General features: G+C 40.1%; 1 protein-coding gene across 3 annotated transcripts in view; it reads left to right on the forward strand.

Moving 5' to 3' along the window:
- The window catches only part of STK32A (serine/threonine kinase 32A), a 130,330-nt gene that overhangs the window by 59,328 nt on the left and 50,905 nt on the right, over positions 1-20,097 (forward strand). For all 3 annotated transcript variants that reach the window (XM_026018620.2, XM_026018634.2, XM_026018628.2), the window contains exon 5: positions 5,934-6,107. In XM_026018620.2, the coding sequence (XP_025874405.1) occupies positions 5,934-6,107 (174 nt within the window). The remainder of the gene's footprint in view (positions 1-5,933; positions 6,108-20,097) is intronic.

The raw sequence follows: 20,097 nt of genomic DNA on the forward strand, positions 1-20,097 counted from the left end.
AAAATGCAATTTTTTGGTTTTTGCATATTGATCTAGTATCCTGCAACCTTGCTATTCTATTTATTCTAATGAGGTTTTTTATGGTTTTTCTTGTGATTTTCTATGTGCAGAATCATGTTGTGTATGATTAAAGGTAGTTTTGTTTCTTTCCAATGTGGAAGTCTTTTACTGATTTTTTTATTTTGGCTAACTACACTGGCTAGAACCTCCAGTACTATAATGAATGGAAGTGAAAGCAGATGATCTTGCTTTGCTTCTGATCTTAGAGGGAAAGCATTCAGTCTTACCCCATTAAGTATAATGGTCATTGTAGGTTTTATCACAAATGCCTTTTTTTAAGGTCGAAGAAGCTGTGGGATCCCTGGGTGGCGCAGTGGTTTAGCACCTGCCTTTGGCCCAGGGCGTGATCCTGGAGACCTGGGATCGAATCCCATGTCGGACTCCCGGTGCATGGAGCCTGCTTCTCCCTCTGTCTGTGTCTCTGCCTCTCTCTCTCTATGTGTGACTATCATAAATAATAATAAAAAAAGATTGAAGAAGCTGTTTTATTCCAAGTTTGTTAAGAGTTTTATCATGAATGTTATATTTTGTGAAAGGCTTTTTCCTCTATCTGTTAGGATGATCATATGTTTTGTCCTTTATTTTATTAATATGATTTATTATATTAATTGATTTATAGGTATTAATCTCATTTGTCCATGGTGTAGAATATTTTTAATATGTTGATGTATTTGGCTTGCTAATTTTTTAAAGATTAAACCTGAATTCTTATGATCAGTAAAAATGGGGATATTGATTCTACTTATCACATAGTTTTGCAGTTACAATTAAATACAATAATACACATAAAGTATCTAGCATGGTATCTGACAGATAGTAAAAGTTTAATTAATGGGCATTATGTCATTTATACCATCAGCAATAAATGTCTTCATATAATTACCTCTTATAAAATAATGGGAAACAACTGTATAAAATTATTCTGCTTAATACTGGACTATATTACATTCATGGATGGAAGGAGAGAGATAATTAAAATAAGAGCTAACATTTACCCATTGCAAACTATCTTCCAGGCTCTGTTTTAAGTATTTAATATCGATTAACTAACCAAATCTTCCCAATAGCCCTATGAAGTATGTACCCTTATAGATGGGGGTGGTGAGGCCTTATACAATTTGATCCAATTATAAAGACACTAAGGAGAAGAACTGGGATTTGGACACAAGCAGTCTGGCCCCAAGACCATATTCTTTACCACTATGTTATGTGCCATGGTTTATGCTAATTGCTTTACAAACATTATATCTAATATATTCTTAGCCATATGTGCACAAAATGACTACCAATGTGCAGATATCCCCTCTGAATTTGTAAGAGATTTGCTGCAAATTCACATGTGATATTTAAACCCAAACCTAGGGCAGCCCTGGTGGCTCAGCGGTTTAGCACCGCCTGCAACCCAGGGTGTGATCCTGGAGACCCGGGATCGAGTCCCACGTCAGGCTCCCTGCATGGCGCCTGCTTCTCCCTCTGCCTATGTCTCTGCCTCTCTCTCTCCTCTCTGTGTATTCTCATGAATAAATAAATAAAATCTTTAAAACAAATAAATAAACGCAAACCTATCTGACACTTGTTTTTTATCTTATTTTTATTTTTTTAAGTAGGCTCCATGCCTAGTGTAAAGCCCAGCGCAGAGCTTGTACTCACAACCATGAGATCAAGACCTGAATGAGATCAAGAGTCGGATATCTCTAACCAACTAAACCAACCAGGCATCCCCAAATTTATTTTCTTTTTTTTCCCCCAAATTTATTTTCTAATTATATTTTTCTTAAGTGTGTTTTTAACTGATTCTATTTTTGATGAATCAATCAGCATATTTTTTTCCTCCAAAACCTGAGAGCTTTTAGAAGCAGTAGCTAATATAAGTAATTCATTTCCCTTGTTTTTCTAAATAATGATATTAGAACTGACCCTTGCTCAAGTAGAGTGTGAATGAAGATTTGACACATTAGTTCTGCATTCTGCAATAGGCAGCAGGTTCTCCTGTATCATGATTTTCAAGCTTTTTTGACTGCAACCCATAGGAAGAAATATATTTTTCATCACAATCCAATAGATATACTCTCATAGAAACATATTCACAAATCCAAAAATTTCATAAATGGTTTGTCTTACATATTAATAACATTTTTTTCTGTGATATTTAATCTGTTCTATTTCTTCAAAAAAGAAGTGCTTGTTAGAATGAGCTGAACTGATTTCACAACCCATTAATGGGTTATAAGCCCAATTTGAAAAATGCTGCATTAGGAATATTTTAGATCACTTCCAATGCTCAGATTCAGATTTATCTCAAGATGGCTTCTGTGAGACAGCTTTAAACATGAGTGACTTCTTCGAACTTAGCAATCATGCTAATTTCTAAAAACAGAACTTAAGGAATGTGTATCACACACACACCTAAAACGTGTGTTTTAAACTTTTTCTTTAGTTCATTTATTAATTTGTAATCTTTTATTCTACAACTATTTATAGAGGCTACATTTCAGGCAGTGTACAAGTGCTCAAGAGTCAAGGATGAGTAAAAAAAGCAGGTATGCATCCTGGTGGCATAGTGGAATGAAAACCATTAAGCCAAAAGCACACAAGAAAATATTTTTGAATTATGCTGAATTCTATGAACAAGAATATGGCATTGTATATGACAGGGTGACCTATATTAATATGGAGTGTTAGAAATGCCTCTGTGAGAAGTGTCACTTGGGCTGAGGGCAACAGATGATGAGGACCCAGCAATGGACAGCATCGTGAGCACAGGCACAGGCCACACCACATCACAGTCTAAGGCTAGAGAAAGCATGGACTACTAGATGAGGAATGGAAGGAAGAGATCTAAGGATAAGTCTGAAAAAGTAAACAGAGACAGACCATACAGGATCCTACAGACCATGAAAAGGGGTGAAAGGGCTTTATGAAGCTGGATGATAGAAGGCTCACAGTGCAAAAATATAACTAGAGTGTGTAGAAAGGATTGGAGAGGTCCAAGATTATACAGAAAGAGCCATGAATAGCTACTGCCATTGTCTGCATCAAACATGATGGGACAAGATGAAGTAGTGGTAGTCTTTTGTTGCTTATCTCTCATCCTACTGAGCACACTGCAATGTATTTCATATGTACTGGAACCAGACTTAAACATTTTGGAGCTGTCAGCTAAGAAATAAAAGTCATGGAAATGCAACGGTGAGTCTCTGTGATAAATGGGCGAGGTGTAAGGAAGCTCTTGCTCTTTTATCAATAAATATCAGACTATGATATGAACTTGCATATTCTAGTTATCACCAAACTATATTATGCCCATGTATTTTACTGAATATGGTTCTATATAATCAAATACTTATCTTCCCTTTCTCTGAGAGTTTTTAAAATCTATGTAAAGGGCTTCAGATCTGATGTGCTGAAGGAGGAATACGATTCTTAACAGCCAAACCTGGCTCTATGATTAAATAAATTTATATTCATACTGGACAGTGAAGCATGTTGCCTCTTGCCTGGGCCGCTTCTTTCTTTGATTAATAATCCCCTGCATGTAGAACACTGTTGCTAACTTGCCATGACTGACACCTTTATCTGTTCAGGAAAAATGGTTGCTCATCAGGGCAAATCTAATAATATCATTGCCCTTCCTTGGAGTTAAGTAGAGTGGAGTCCTCTGGAAAGGGAGTCCTCTGGTATGTGGCCAGGTTTCTGACCTCTAACTGTCTCCCATGGGAGCTGAACGCAGTCAACGACTGCTCTGTAAGCTAGCCTGGTCTGCATAGGCTATTTCCCTTGGCATCTCTTCTCCTTTTTCTGATACCCAGGCCTCACCCATATCACCACCCCTACCCCACTTGCCACCGATCCCAACAAACCTCACACACATCCCAGGAGGGATCATCATTTCGGATTCATTAGCTGAGAGCAGCCGAAGGTATCAGAGGTCCCAGGCATGATTACATTTATTAGTACATCGTTGCTTACTGAAAGTCCTATAAAACACAACAAATATAATAAAAACAACAAATATAACACAAAAAATATAAAAATAGTAGTGGAGTGGGAAGGTTTGTGAAGCAAATAGCCCAGGTTCAGGCACCTTTTCTGGTGCCCACTGAACCAGTGGCAAGGATGACCAGCCAGTTATCACAGTGAAGTGAAGAATATCATTTCCAAAAAGACAATACCAAAAATGTATTCATCATCATATTTTTACAAAGCGTTTCCTGTGTTTCTGTCTAAACTTCTCCAAGGGCTTAATTTCTGTCATCTTCTATGTGAATCAGTCTCAGTGGTAAACAAAATGTTATTCTTTGGACAAGTAAGCATCAGGAACTGGTGATCTTCATTAGAATGTTACTGCTTCAGATTAATGCTTCATTGAATTTCTCTTGTTTCTTTTCCTTGCAATTCCCTACCTTCTCCTTTAGCACAATGATCATTATAAAGAAGAAAAAAATACCAAGTGTGGTTCCTCAGTTATTGATATTCTACATTTCTTTCCAAGCAAAGAATTTGTCACCAGGAATTAGTTTGCATCCCTGGGCACTGCTTGCAGACAATCAAAGAATTATTTGATTCAAATAAAAATTTAAAATGTGATCTCAGTGACATTATGTCAAAAGAAACATGTCAAAACAGTGCTGATTCAGAGAGCATTATTGTGCCTAGAAATCATGTCTCTGCTTTGAAGGAAACAAAATAAATCCTAGCAGCGGGAATGCATTTTTACAAGAGATTCTTTGCAAACAGCACAGGCCAGTTCTGCTCTCCTGTATGTCATTTCCTCTTCCAATCTCTCCACACTGTGCTCCTTCAAGTGTGAAGTCCATGCTTGATTGTAGGTCCTCCTTAAAACTCTTCATTGTCACCCTAATGCCTACAGACTTGTGAACAGGCACCTGTCATGGGATCTGCCATCTGCGTTCCTCTCTCAGCTCAAGCTTCCCCATCATACCTGTTGGAGAGCAAACCCAAACTACTTTCCTTTTTCGACTCACACTATGTTCTTTCCCATGTCTGGGTTTAATGCAGGCTGTTTTTCTCTATCAAATCTTACTTTTGGACCTGGAGAACACTTCAGCTCTACCATGTATTAGGCATTCACCTTGTGCACATTCTTCACCAGGTCTTGACTTCCTCATTTGTAAAATGGGAGCTTAAGAGCAGCACTTTGGGGGTTGCTAGGGGTGCTGTTTGTAGAGGGCTTCAGCGCCTGCCCCAGAGAAGTGGCTCAATGGAGATATAGGTGACACCAGTTTTATTTTGTGCCTGTTATTGTCACCACCCTTCAAAATATAACTCAGGTCTCACTTCCGCTGAGAAGCTTTCCCTTACCTCCCCATCCCAAAGTGAATTACTTCCTTGTACTATGCACTTACTTTTTTATTGCCCTTTTGTATCTTTTTCTTATCATTAATGCGGTACACGATTTGTTATAAGGTTGCTGGGCAATGAAGTTTTATCGTGTGGAAAAATGGGAATGAGAATGGTTCAAGGACACCTCGTAATTCACATTTTATGGACCTCCTGCAATAGTGTGGTTAGGATATGATTGTTAATGGTAAGTTTATGAGTGGGGTTTTCTTTGTTCCTGGGCTTTATAGTTTTGTAAGCTAATAGTTATTGAGTGCTTAGTATATGTCAGGCAAGATATTAAATGTTGTACTTGTTCTTTACTATGATCAAATGTGGTAGATATTATTCCCCTTCACACATGTGGAAACTGAAGGTCTAGGGTCATAGAGCAAGGGAGAGACCATCTGCTCCTACACCTTGAACTCTTTGCTCGAGAACACTCTGTTCTGATCTATGAGGGGTCATTTGCCTCTGGGACTCTATAGTGTGTAAATGTATTTAATACTCTTTCATTTCTAATTCTATTCCAGGTACTCCTTCCAAGATGAGGAGGATATGTTCATGGTAGTGGATCTCCTGCTGGGTGGGGACCTGCGTTATCACCTGCAGCAGAATGTCCGCTTTCAGGAAGACACCGTGAAGCTCTTCATCTGTGAGCTGGCCATGGCCTTGGACTACCTACAGAGCCAGCGCATCATCCACAGGTCAGTTAGGTCCAAGGGGACAGCCTTGCACTGAATTACAGAAGAGAATTCATAACCTGGTACATTCAACAAGTTCTTGTTAAACATGACAGGTAATCCGCACTGAACTCTTGCAACAGTCCCTTGAAATAGTCTTATTGTCCCTCTTCTGAATATTTTTTTAAATGAGTACATTGAGCTAAATTTGCTCAAGGTCAGTTAGTGAACAGTAATACCAGAATCAATGAGTATTGGCACTAGACAAAGAAAAAGTGACATACAGGAATGTATCTCCTTCACTTGGGGAATCTGTGTTAAATGGAGACAAATAACACAAGTAGGTATAAACTCAAATAGACATTAAACAGAAAAGGATAATACTTTTCTTTGTAAAGATATTGGTAGGTGGGGCAGCTGGGTGCCTCAGTCAGTTGAGTGTCTGACTCTTGATTTTAGCTCAGGTTGTGATCTTGGGGTTGTGAGATCAAGCCCCACATCAGGCTCTGCACTCAGCATGGAGTCTGCTTCAGATTCTCTCCCTCTTCCTCCCACTCACACACACACACTCTCTCTCTCTCAAATAAATAAAATATTTTTTAAAAGAGATATTGGTAGGGTTTTTTTGTTTCAAGTTTTTTTTTAATTCTAGTCATTTAACATCTATTGTAATTTCGGTTTCAAGAGCAGAATTTAGCAATACAAAGATATCAGTAGTTTTACTGATGATTTCCTATGTAGTATCTCCTTTGATCTCTATAATAACTTGTGATAAGTGATCAGAGCAGGTATACTTGGACCGTATTAAATATGAGAAAACCATGATTTGGAGGTATTAAATTATCATCCAGGTTATTCATGATAATATTTATTAAAATTTTTATTTTAATTCCAGTATACTTAACATATAGTCTTATATTAGTTTCAGGTGTATGAGATAGTGATTCAACAATTCTAAATATTCCCCAGTGCTCATTATAACAAATACCCTCCTTAATGCCTTTCACTTATTTCACACATTCCCCCACCCACCTCTCCTCTGGTAACCATCTGTTTATTTCTCTATGGTTAAGAGTCTATGTCTTGGTTTGTTTCTCTCTTTTTTTCCCTTTGCTTGTTGTCTTGTTTCTTAAATTCTGCCTATGAGAGAAATCATATGGTATTTGTCTTTCTCTGACTTATTTTACTTAGCATTATACTCTCTAGCTCCATCTCTTTCATAGTACTAGAAGTCCAAGCTTCACCTAGCAGGCAACAAAAAGAAATAAAAGGCATCCAAATTGGTGAGGAAGAAGTAAAACTTTCACTGTTTGCAGATGACATGGTACTACACACACAAAATCCTAAAGACTCCACCAAAAAACTACTAGAATCAATAAATGAATTCAGTAAAGTCACAGGATATAGAATCGATATATAGAAATCTGTTGCATTTCTGTACACTAATAATGAGGAGGCAGAAAGTGAAATTAAGAAAAAAGTTCCATTTATAATTGTGACAAAAACAATGAAATATCTAGGAATAAAGTTAACCAAAGAGGTGAAAGACCTATACTCTGAAAACTACAAAACACTGATAAAAGAAATTGAAGATGATTCGAAGAAATGAAAAAACATTCCATGTTCATGGGTCAGAAGAACAAATATTATTAAAATGTCTATGCTACCCAGAGCAATCTACAGATTTAATGCAATCTCTATCAAGATGCCAACAGCATTTTTTACAGAGCTATAACAAATAATTCTAAAATTTGCATGAAACCAGAAAAGATCCTGAATAGCCAAAGCAATTTTGAAAAAAGAAAAACAAAACTGTAATTATCAGAATTCCAGACTTCAAGTTATATTGCAAAGCTGTAATAATCAAAACAGGATGGTACTGACATAAAAACAGACACAAATATAATGGAACTGAATGGAAAACCCAGAAATAAACCCACAGCTATATGATCGATCATTTATAAGAATTTTGAATCTAATCACCATCAATGCAACTACAATTTACTGATGACTTTGTACATATGCCAGATATTACTATGTGCTATTCTATACTATCTTATTAAATTCTCAGAACTCAAGGAAGATACCACATTTCATTATAGGATCTCCATTATACAGATGATGAAATTGTGGCTCAAAGATTTGAAAGGACAAATCACTGACAAATGGCATTGCCAGGATTTAAACGTAGGTCTTTCTGAACCCAAAGTCAGAGCTCTGACTACTACAACAACTTGCATTCATTACACATATGAAATTTATGCATTAAGTATGCATCATTGAGTGAAAATCAACACATATGACTCTGCTGCTGTCTTATTTCTAATCTTTGAAGAATTTGCTAGGTTTTTAAGTATGTTTACATCTTTACAGTGTAGTAAAATTCTGGCCAAATAAGATATTTTCCAACCACTAAGTTGACATTTATCTAAAATATATGTAGATGAGTACAGAGCCTGTGGATGAAGATGTAGCATCATAATTTATAGATTCTCTGTGTAGGTACTATGGAACAATCTGTGTGTAATCTTGATCCTGTATACTTTCAGTCATTTTTTAATTTCCTGTCTTTTGGAGGACCTACTTGTGTTGGAAATGTGCTCTTCAGGCAACAGGTGAATAGAAAGCAGACCAGTTCATCATGTATGAGCTTGGAAGCAAATGAACACACCTGGTGTTTTGTCAGTAACTGAGAACCCTGTTCCCAAGCAGTCTTTCTCCCATACTAATGTTCTGCCCCCATCCCAACCCCAGTTCTTTCTAAGGAAAAACTTGCCTATTTGTAGTCTATGGTGTCTCTCTCGGGGTATTCATGCTCATTCATCCTACCCAAGATTGCCAACCCACAGCCTGCTTGGGTTGCTAACATCCTAGATCTTAGAAAGGAGACAGGTACAATGAGAAGCCAGCATGGCTACAAGGGCCTTTCAACTTTCTTCTTTCCCTGTTTGAATCTGGGGTCTGTGTCGTCTTTCTCTGAGCTTCATTTTCTCTGTCATCACAAGTCAAGATACTCTAAGCATTTCTGCCCTATGTTTAGAAATGCATTCCAAAAGGAATTCAGGAGAATTCCTGAAAACAAAACAAAACAGAAAAGTCAACACAATTTGTGCCCTAAGGAACTTACAAACACCAAACGTTGCTGTTCATTACTTCCTCCCTTGCTCTTTGTTGCTCTCATCATTCTGCCACTTGTACAAGAAACCAATGATTAACTTTCTCCCTCTGGGCCTTCACACACTCAGTCATTACTCCATGCCCATCCTCAGAAGAGCCTCTTTGAACCAAAGTGTCTCCTCACTGCAGTAAGGTGAATGCAAGGCAAACTCAGTGACATTCTGACCATGTTGTTAAAAAATGAGAGGAGCTCCTCTCAGGGTCAGAAAATAACCCAGGTGTATTTCTGTTGCCTATAAGGCCCCACTGAGCCTCTCATGTGTTATATTGTATAGGCGACTGTGGCTCTTTGTACCTCTCCTGAGGACCTGTGACATTGTTAACGTGTAATTACTTAATTACTATCTGCCACTCTACCACGATGGAAACCTCATGAGTTAGGGCCTTGTGTGTTTTGCTTTTCACCGTAGAACAAGGATGCAGCAACCTCACATGCCTGAACCATACAAATGATTGACTAAAAGCCAGGTTTACAAATGAGACAAAATTAAAATATAAGGCATGAAAGCCAAGAATTTCAGACCTACCTTGGTGTTCACATGGAGTAACCATATAATTCATCATCCAAATCAGGGAACTCCTGAGAATGAAAGAAGTCGCTATTAATAATTATGCTTGGGCAACAGGCAAATAAATGTTCTGGAAAAAAACAGGGCTTGTATCAACATCATTAAGGCTTTTCAAGATACTACTGACCAAATAAACAGGTTGATTGGGAGAGTGCTCTGATAATTATGGCTTTCTGCCTCCAGAGTACCCAATATCAAATTGAGACAGTGTCAAGTGGCTTAAAACACATGGACACAGTAAAATAAGTGGTGTTCTTTTGTCTGCAGCGTTAAAAGGATAATAATGATGGCACTCGGAGGCTCGGGCTCAGGGGGCAGAGTTAAAATGGTGAAGAGCAACATAGAAGAAGAGGAAGCTTTTGAGTAATTCTCTTTTTTAAAAAATCTTTCTTCAGGGGCGCTTTGGTGGCTCAGTCAGATAAGTGTCTGACTCTTGGTTTCAGCTCAGGTCGTGATCTCAGAGTGATGAGATCGAGCCCTGCATCAGGCTCCACGCTTAGCTTAATAGTCTCCCTCTCTGGCTCTCTCTCTCTCTGCCCCTCCACTAGTGCATGCTCTCTCTCTCTCTCTCTCAAAAAAAATAACAAAAAATAAAAAATAAAAAATAAAAACTTTCTTCAAGAAAATCCAAAAACTCATGCTAGATTTGATGGAATCTAAGATAAAACATCTTTTAGCTACTTAGAAAATTGGATAATAAGACACATCCTTAGTTCTGAATTACTATGTCGTGAGTGAAGAAAGCAGAGTCTACGAAATTCAGTAGCTGCCGAAGACAAGGAAAGACCATCTATCCTCTTGGGTCAAATATGCGACTTCCTAATTTCAGGAAAACGTTGTTCCAAAAACAACATTATGTCTCTGGACCTGGTAGAAGATTCAGAATTCTCCACAGGCCTCGGCAAATGCGTGTGGAGCCGTAGCCTGGGGGGCTGCCACCTACCGAGGGCTTCCTGGGCAGCAGGGCCCGCGGAGCACCCTCCGGTGCTTTCTTTCATTCAGTCTGCTCCCGCCCAGGAGCCCGGGGCCGGCTCTCCATCTACAGCCAAGGAAGCTGGCTGGGGAAGGTGAGGGAACCGGCCCAGGGTCGCCTGGCTGAGAGTAGGGGAGGCGTCACTGAAGGCAGGGCAGAGGTCACCACCTCCACAGAGGGGTGGTCAGCACGGCTGTGGCTCCCGGGCGGGCAGGGGACGAGGTGAGGCCTGGCCATTGCCTTTGGGCACGTCCTCTGGCTCCACAGACGAAGGTGGCCCATAGGCAGCCGACTGAGGACAGGAACAACTCAAAGCTCAGGGTGGGAGAGCGCCTGAGCTACTTCAGACAAGATGATGGTTTGGGGCGACAAAAAACAATGTTTCTTGAGAGTTCAGAGGATTTAAAAAGGATTTTAAGAACCAGAGCAGAACGAAGAGTCCAGTCTGTGTAAGAAGAACCGTATTCTGAAGGAAGCGCTCGTTAATCAACCCGTAGTCCATAGAACGGTCTGTTTTGAATTTTTGCCTCACGTTGACTTTCCGCCAGCCACGTCTGCTATCAGTTTTTTTTTTTTTAAATACCATAAATCCCGTTTCTCTCACAAATTCTAAGTGAGATATGAAGAGAGTTTTGTTTTATTTTGTGGACTCTTTTTAAGTCTACAGACTTTAGTGTTTGGTAGTTTTCCTCAATATGTAGAGTATTTAGCTACATGTCCTCACTTTTAGAAACTTCCTTTCCTGCAGTTGTTGTGGAAGACACAGGATTGCACAATAACCATTAATTTTGAATTGTGCAGTTAGACACTTTTCTTATTAGCAAGAAGTCAAAACGTTTTTCTACGAGGACAGCTTGAAAATCAGCATTAGCTTCCAAATTATGGCCAGATTCTGGTTCAGTATTCCCCTTAACTTACATTAAATCAGTGAGCAAAGATTTTAAAATGTAGACACAGTGATTATTTGTTTTTATTAAGAAAACAAGGAAAATGAAACTCGTTACAATCCTTCCTGTGGGGATAGTACTGTTTGATTTGTTGATTGCCACAGTCTCTCCAGTGACTAATGTGATGGAAAATAATGATTAGAGCCCAAAGACAAATTTGTATTCACTCCCTAGTCAGATGTTAAAGAAGCCTCAATTACAAATTTGCGCTAATGAAGCCAATTGTATGGGACAGTGAAAGAGGAAGTCATCCTGGATCAAAATACCATTTGTGAGGGAGTGTTGATGTTTTTTTTTCCTCTTTATAAGAATTACCCCCACTCTCATGCTTTCCAAATCCTATAGGAATGAGATGAAACTCTAATGAGGCAATTTGTAGAGATAACTGCAATACAGCAGAGTTGCAAACATTTCATCTCCAGCAGATTACAGATGTATTGAAGCAGGAATAAAAGAAAATGTCTGATTGCCCAAAATAGACAGGCCAGTGTTTTTACTCATCACTTTTGACTTCTTTGCTATGATCACAGGAACCAGTAACTGACACTCTGGTTCATCTCGGAGCCTCCGGGAAGAGACACATAGGAACTGGTTTTCCCACACTTGCCTTTGGACTGAAGTAGCTACTTGCGAGAAGCTGCTATCATTCTTCTAGAAATCAGCATTTCAATGGTGAAGAATAATCTTAGAGATAATGCCTCTACTATAAATATTCATTCACAAATTGTTTCTTGAGCACCTCTTTGCCAGACAGTGTCTCGATGCTGGACTGCAGTGGTGAAAGGACGGACAAGTGCCTTGCTGTTCAGAATTAATGATATCATGGCATTAAAGGGAGCCAAGTAAAACATTTCAACATTCATATCAGAAAGATCTTAATCCTGTGGCATGTAGTATAAATAAAATAAGTGGCTGTGGGTCTATCCTGCCACATGCATGTACACACTCATCTGCATCTTCACAATGGTTATAATCATGCTTCGAATTTGTAACCCCTGGGTTACAAGATTCTTTATAAAGTGCCATCTCTCCCTCCTAAACTTAAGCCCTTACAGATGGAGACTACACCTCACTTAGGTTCTGAATCCCAGCATATAATCTAACCCAGAGTGGTTGCTGAATAAATCAATAGCTGAACAAATGAATGAGGACAATATAGACATGTGATCCTTGGGTGAACGTAAAGGCAAAGGTTACCGTGGGTAATGTTGTCTTCGGCAACTTTATAAATTTAATCCATACATTCCTATAGTGTGCCCACAAGCGTGTGGAGCTCTGTGCTGCCTTTCTTCCATGCTGTTAGTTTTTTATCCTGTGTAAGAAATGACCACAAAGTGACTTAAAATAACACATAGTTACAGTTATCCCATAGTTTCTTTGGGTTGGGAGTCTTGGCACATTTTGACTGGGTTCTCTGCAAGGCTGCATTCAAGGTGCTGGCCAGAACTGGGTTTTCTTCAGCAGGCTGGCCTGGGCAAAGGTCAACTTCCAAGGTCAGGCAGGATATTGACAGAATTAATTTCCTTGAGGCTATAGGACTCATATTAGCTCCTTTTCTCAAATTCACTGACAAGAGCAAGATTCTAGAGTGATTGTGCTAGACAGGCAAGAGTATGTATCACTGAATAACCATTACATAATAGAACACAATCACAGGAATGACATCTCATCAGCTTTGTTACATAATGTTGGTTAGAAGCAAGCTATATGGGGCACCTGGGTGGCTCAATAGTTGAGTGTCTGCCTTTGGCTCAGGTCATGATCCCTGGTTCCTGGGATCGAGTCCCACATCAGGCTCCTTGCAGGGAACCAGCTTTTCCCTCTGCCTATGTCTGCCTCTCTCTCTGTGTCTCTCATGAGTAAGTAAATAAAACCAAAAAAAAAAAAAAAAAAAAGCAAGCTATACAACCAGCCCACATTCAGGGACTGGGGATGATACAAGACACCAGGAAGTGGGATCATGTAGGTCACCATAAGTCTGTCCACCATACTTCCTCTAAAGAAGTTGTACTACACCAGATGTTGACACCAATTTCCTCTATGACCTTAAACATAACCTCAGGGGATCCCTGGGTGGTGCAGTGGTTTAGCGCCTGCCTTTGGCCCAGGGCGCGATCCTGGAGACCCGGGATCGAATCCCACATCGGGCTCCCAGTGCATGGAGCCTGCTTCTTCCTCGGCCTGAGTCTCTGCCTCTCTCTCTCTCTCTCTCTCTCTCTCTCTGTGTGACTATCGTAAATAAAAAAAAAATTAAAAAAAAAAACATAACCTCAAAATTCCCTCAAGGAGGTTTGACTAAATGACCAAGATAGATTTTTTTTTTTTTACACCTAAGAGTCTAGAATGATTTCCCCTTAACTCTGATAGGATGTTCTTCAAAGTGTGATCTCAGTGTTTCTTTGCTCTCTACCACACACCCATTTCTCTCCAAGAAGGCTGTGTGACCAAAATGTACTATCTAAAAAGCATGAGACATGAGGTGTGAAAAACAGCTGTTAGCACACTGACCAATTAAGGTCTTATTTGCAGTTGAGCTGTGAACCAAAATTATTCATTTCAACCAAGGTCTTTAGTTTGTTACAGGCAGAGCTCTCCTGGCTGACATTTCACCTTCTGTCTGACTCACATACACCATACTGTCTTGAAAGTCACATTTCATTTTCCTGAGATGATAATGCATAGGAAAAAAATACGATCTTTCTGCAGCTAATCAGTTTAGTCAGTGATCATTGAGTGACAGTTGAATGAACTTGCCAACTCAGTGACACCCCCAGCTTTCTGAAGCCTGTGAGAGTGGGAGTGAGTCATCTGGAGAGATGTTTTTCTAATTCCTAAAGGTGCCTACTGCTTTCCGTTCACCAGCATTTTTTAACCATTTAATTTATACTACAAAGTACATATATTATCTTTTTAATGACTTAAGAAGAGCTATCATTTATTGTGCATATGCCAGTGGCCACCGTGGTAATAAGCATTTTGTATGCACTGCCTAATTTGATAGTCAATGGTACTATGACAGGGTTGAGTAATTTGCCTAATATCATGTAGTTCGTGTACTAAGGCCAGATTCAGAAGTAGGATAACCTGATTCAAAGTCCCTGCTCTTAATAAAGGCTCCCTTATTTTTCCTCATATGAAAATAATAGGTACCCTCAAGATCAGATGAGCTATTTACTGCTGTTCACCCAACAGCAACAAACACTGGTTTAGATAGATACGTATTTTTAGTTGGTACGGGCTAAATTGCATGTTTCCCAAAAAGATATGTTGAAAGCCTGAGTCCAAATATCTCAGAATGTGACCTTATTAGGAAAGAGTCTTCACAGAGGTAATCAAGTAAAACTGATTCATTATGGTGGCCCTAGTCCAATGTAACTGGTACTCTTATCAAAAGAGGATATTTGGGCACAGAGAGAGGATGATGTGAAGGACACAGGGGAAAACACCATGTCAGGATAGAGGACTGGAGTGGTGCATTTCTAAGCCAAGGAAGGCCCAAGGTTGCCAGCAAACCAACAGAAGGTAGGGAGAAGCAAGGAAGAGTTCTCACCTATAGGTTTTGAGGAAGCATGGTCCTACTGAAACCTTGATTTTGGACTTGCACTCTCCAGAACTATGAGATAACATATTTCTGGGTTTTTTTAAGGCCCTTGGTTTGTAGTAGTTTGTTACAGCAGCCCCGGTAAACTAATACAGTATGCTTGTATAGTTTTCTTCGCTGCTAAGACTTTAATCTTCATGTGTAGAAGGTGCTACTCAGAACAGCTTCTGTCCTCACTATTGACGTGCTGCTTTGAATATATTATGGCATGGGAGGCCAGCATTAAAAAAAAAAAAAAAAGAAAAGAAAACTTGTTAAAATTGCCTGCAAAATTAGTGTAACCCAAGAGAATATTCAACAAGTCAAATCCATTGGCTTTAGCATATAATAAACTATTTTATGTAGTCCACAGATGGTCTTTTATGTTTCAGATTTGGTAAGATATTTCACATATCTGTGGCTTTCTTATAACATTTCTCTGGTCCAAGGTGTTTGGTTTTGCTTTTAGGCATCTATAAGGGAAGTTAAATCTTCTTCAGTTTACCAAAGCAGTGTGTCCAGTATGAGAAAATTGTAAGTCTAAAAAATGATAGATTAGCTGATTGCTTGTACTGTGTACATTCCACTTGGCTTTCTTCTTTTCAACCTATTGATAATTTTTGCTGTTGCAGTGGGATCAAGAATTTGGTTTCAGGCCACCATTTTCTGTAGAATGGTTAAGAAAATGACCTTACTTTTTGTTTGGGTAAATCTTCTCTTCAGCAGATCATAAGCCTTGTAAATGTTCTCTTTCTCTCACTCCCACAGCAGAAGGGCCACTTGAGCCTCAAAAACAAAACGGCAGTGCAGTAATGAGGGTATTAGGTTGATATGTTCTACTCAGCACCTGCTCCCGAGCTACCAAATAATGAATGAGCATGAATAACACATTGCGAAAACAGGAGAATTTGCCTTCTTTGTATTAGGCATCAGGCAGTTTCGAAAGCAGCTTTGTGACTGTGCTTCTTACACAAGACCACCTATTTGTGAAAACCCAGTGAAAAAGGCAGAGAACTGCTCGTTTCCAGGTTGACATTTAACTAGCCTGCGTTGTGCTTCTGGTAATTTCTGTAAGTTGAAGAGCTTCATTAATTATGCAACCTGTGACTTGGTCCAAATTTAATTTTACTTTACCTACACACATTTGAGTACAAAGCTGAAGCTTCATTCTTTCAGGTTTAGTCACTTATTTGTGTGCCAGGCACACAGTTCTTGAATAGAGCTTTGAAAAATAAAAACATGGGGTTTTTTTTTGTACTTGCAGAGCTCACGGCTTAGTTGAAGAGACAGACAGTGAACAAGGAACCAAGCACCTAAATAACCATGTTAGTTACAGATTGCCTTTAGTGCTTCCTGGGCAATCAGCAGGGATCCTAAGAGAGTACGCATCTGGGGGGAAGGCAGGCTACCTTATGCATTAGCATGGTGCTCAGAGAAGACCTAGCTGGTAGGCAGCATCTGAACCCAGACTTGCCGGACAAGTAGCTCTAAGGTCGAAGTCTGTTCTGTCCAAGCAGCACAGTGGCCTTTGCAGTTGGAACATGCGAGAAAGGGGGAGAGTAGTTCAAGAAGCAGTAAGAGAGGGGAGCCGAGGCCAGATCAGCAAATCAAGTTCAAGCAAATACTTCAGCTCAACCTAACTTCCTATTTGTAGTTGAGTGAAAATACAAAGCCAGTCCAGCAAAGGGGACATACTTGAATTTGTTATCAGTTTGGAGATAAGAGTAGAGCATGCACAGTGCGTGGTATGAAAATGAGGCTGGAAATGGTAGAGAATGGGGCACACTAGCTCTTCTGGATATCAGAATAAGAGCCTACAGATTAGGAGTCCACGGTACTCACTCTGCAGACAATGGATTGGCATACTTTTTCTGAGACTTATTTTTCTCATTTGTAAAATGGACTTAATAATATCATATGTGATACAGCTGAACGACTATGAAAAGCTCCTGTTACAATGCTTGGGAGGACAGGGGCGGCCAAGGAAGGGAAGCCCTGTTGCTATTTTCCAGATTCATGTAAAACAACTAAAGGGGCAGCCCAGGTGGCTCAGTGGTTTAGCGCCACCTTCAGCCCAGGGCCTGATCATAGAGACTCGGGATCAAGTCCCTCGTCGGGCTCCCTGCATGGAGCCTGCTTCTCCCTCTGCCTGTGTGTCTCTGCCTCTCTCTCTGTGTGTGTGTGTGTGTGTGTGTGTGTCTCATGAATAAATAAATAAGTCTTAAAAAAAAAAAAACAACCAAAGGCTATTTATCACCAAGGCGTAGGATAGTAAAGGTAAAGTGCAGCTTAGAAATCAAGTCCTACCTCCACCCAAAGACAGAATTTGTTCCACAACCTCCCCAACAAGAAATTGTCTTCCTAGCCTCACAATACTTCAGAGATGGGACACCCGTTGCCACGTAAAGGATTCATTTCACGTTCAGACCTGATTTTCAAAATGTTCTTCCTCCCAATGACTCACAGGCAGCCTCACGGTTGGTTCTGCTGCTGCCCACGGGAGCCTTGAGTCAGACAGGGCCTCTGCTTAGTTGTCACCTATGGGTACTGCTGCACTGGGTCATTTATCAGTGGCCTCCAGGATCCCTCCTGGTCAATGCCCTGTTCTGATTAGCCAAGATTTGTTCCTCGTGAAGTTTTTTTTATAAAGTTATTATTTATTTATTTATTCATGAGACACACAGAGAGAGGCAGAGACACAGGCAGAGGGAGAAGCAGGCTCCCTGCAGGGAGCCTGACGTGGGACTTGATCCCTGGACTGGGATCACGCCCTGAGCCAAGGGCAGACGCTCAACCGCTGAGCCACCCAGGCATCCACTCCTGAAGTATTTTGAATATCACTTCTGGGGTCAGGTAAACGTGAACTGGAGTTCTAGCTCCTCATCATAGTCGGGGACCACAGGATAGCTACATCAGCTCTCTGTGGCTCTGGGGGGCCCCGTCTATGCAATAGGGAGAATCACTGTACCTACTTCAGGAGGCTCCTTGAGAATAATAGAGAATAAAGCATTTAAAGGCTCATCCTGGTTTCTCACATTTTGCCTTAAGTGGAATCGACCATCAGCAGTACATCACGATGGTTTAATGGTAGTTGAAAACAACGATTCATCATTTAATACCCTCTGTTTAACATCAGTTTCTCCCCTTCTAGCCCTTCCTACAACTGGACACTTACTAATCATTTGTTCAATGTTTTTTGACAGTCGGTCCAATAATCACTATGTGCCAGACCACTGTACTTGGAGTTTTGTGTGCCTCAACTCACTAAACCTTCACAGCAACCCTATAGATCCTGTTACTGTCCTCAGGATATAGATTCAGAGGTCTGAGTCTCTGAAGGGTATTTACAGTCTTTTACTAGGGAAGCAAATTTTTCTGAAGGCCCTGATAGTAGGATCCCGTTAGGTCTCACTGACCATTCTGACTCATCCCCACCTTAACAGAAACCGTGATAAGGGAACCGGATTCTCATGATTGGTGTACACTGATCATCCCTCAGTCTGGGACTGGGTGAGGGAGAGAAGAGACGCTGGCATCAAACCCAATGGCCTGGGACTGAATTCCAGCTGGGTCATGTATGACCCCGGCAAGAGAGGATAGTTTCAGTTCTAGAGCTGAAATGGAACAAACTGCTTTTTGCCTCAAATTGAATACCCCTGTCCTCTATGCAATTATAAAACAAAACAAAACAACAACAACAGCAAAACCCTCTCATGACAATTTATCTGTTACGATCAATAGCTGACCACTCTTTGGCCTCTCTTACTTTGTAGACTCTTTCCCTTCCACTAACTAGTACATTTCTTTCCCTGTACATTTCTCTTCAGGTTGAGAGAAAGACCCAGGAGATTTGAGTTTAAGCCAGTCCTTGTGGCTGGGGGATTTAGCTCAGGTCCCTAATGCCATGTCCTTGCTTCCTTGGTTATAGAATGGATAAATGGGACCTAGGTTTCTATCTGTGTGAATCCAAATTAAAGGAAATAATGGCAGTGAATGAGCATTGACTAATGCTAAACAGCAAGGCAGGAAGCCTTGTCATTAAACATTCTGCCTCCGAAGAGTGCAAGTTGGCTAAAAATCTCAAGTGAGTGGGATGGTGGGATATAACCATGCTTCTCAACAGGAATATCTGACTGATGGATCTGTACCATCAGGATAAGTGTGACTCACCTTACTAGAACAACAGATTTATTCCATATAACACATGTGGAACTTTACTTTTACATTTAAAAGAGACATGGCTATATTATAGAGTTGGGAGGAAAATATACATGATTTTCAAATATAGGAAAAAAATTAAACTCGCTGCAGCCCAATATGAACCACATCCCAGACCCCCAGGTACGTGAGGACATTCTTCTCTCTTCTGTGGAGAAGTAAAATATAAGCATTGAGATATAAACTAAGATTGCACCTCACTATCTCTGGTTGTACCCCAGCTCCAGCAGTTACTTATCATGTAATCTTGGATGAGTAATGTAAACTCTCTGAGCTACCCTTTCTTCACCTGCAAAAATGGGGGTCATATTCTAAGTGAGGGAGCTGCTGTGAGCAATAAAAAATATGTTGTCTATCAAGTAGCTGTTGTAGCATGGACAGTAAGTGGTAGCTAGAACCATTCTATTACTCATGGGAAGTGCAGCAGTTTGACAATTTTTTATCAATTCTCCTGAAACCCCTCTTTCCTGTGTCTACGTGAGGAATTGCTGATCAACCTTGGCACTCATTTCTCTCGAACATAAAGGCCCTCCTTTTCAACATGGCAGAC

Source organism: Vulpes vulpes, chromosome 2 (genome assembly GCF_048418805.1).
Source record: "Vulpes vulpes isolate BD-2025 chromosome 2, VulVul3, whole genome shotgun sequence".
NCBI classification, from domain to species: domain Eukaryota; kingdom Metazoa; phylum Chordata; class Mammalia; order Carnivora; family Canidae; genus Vulpes; species Vulpes vulpes.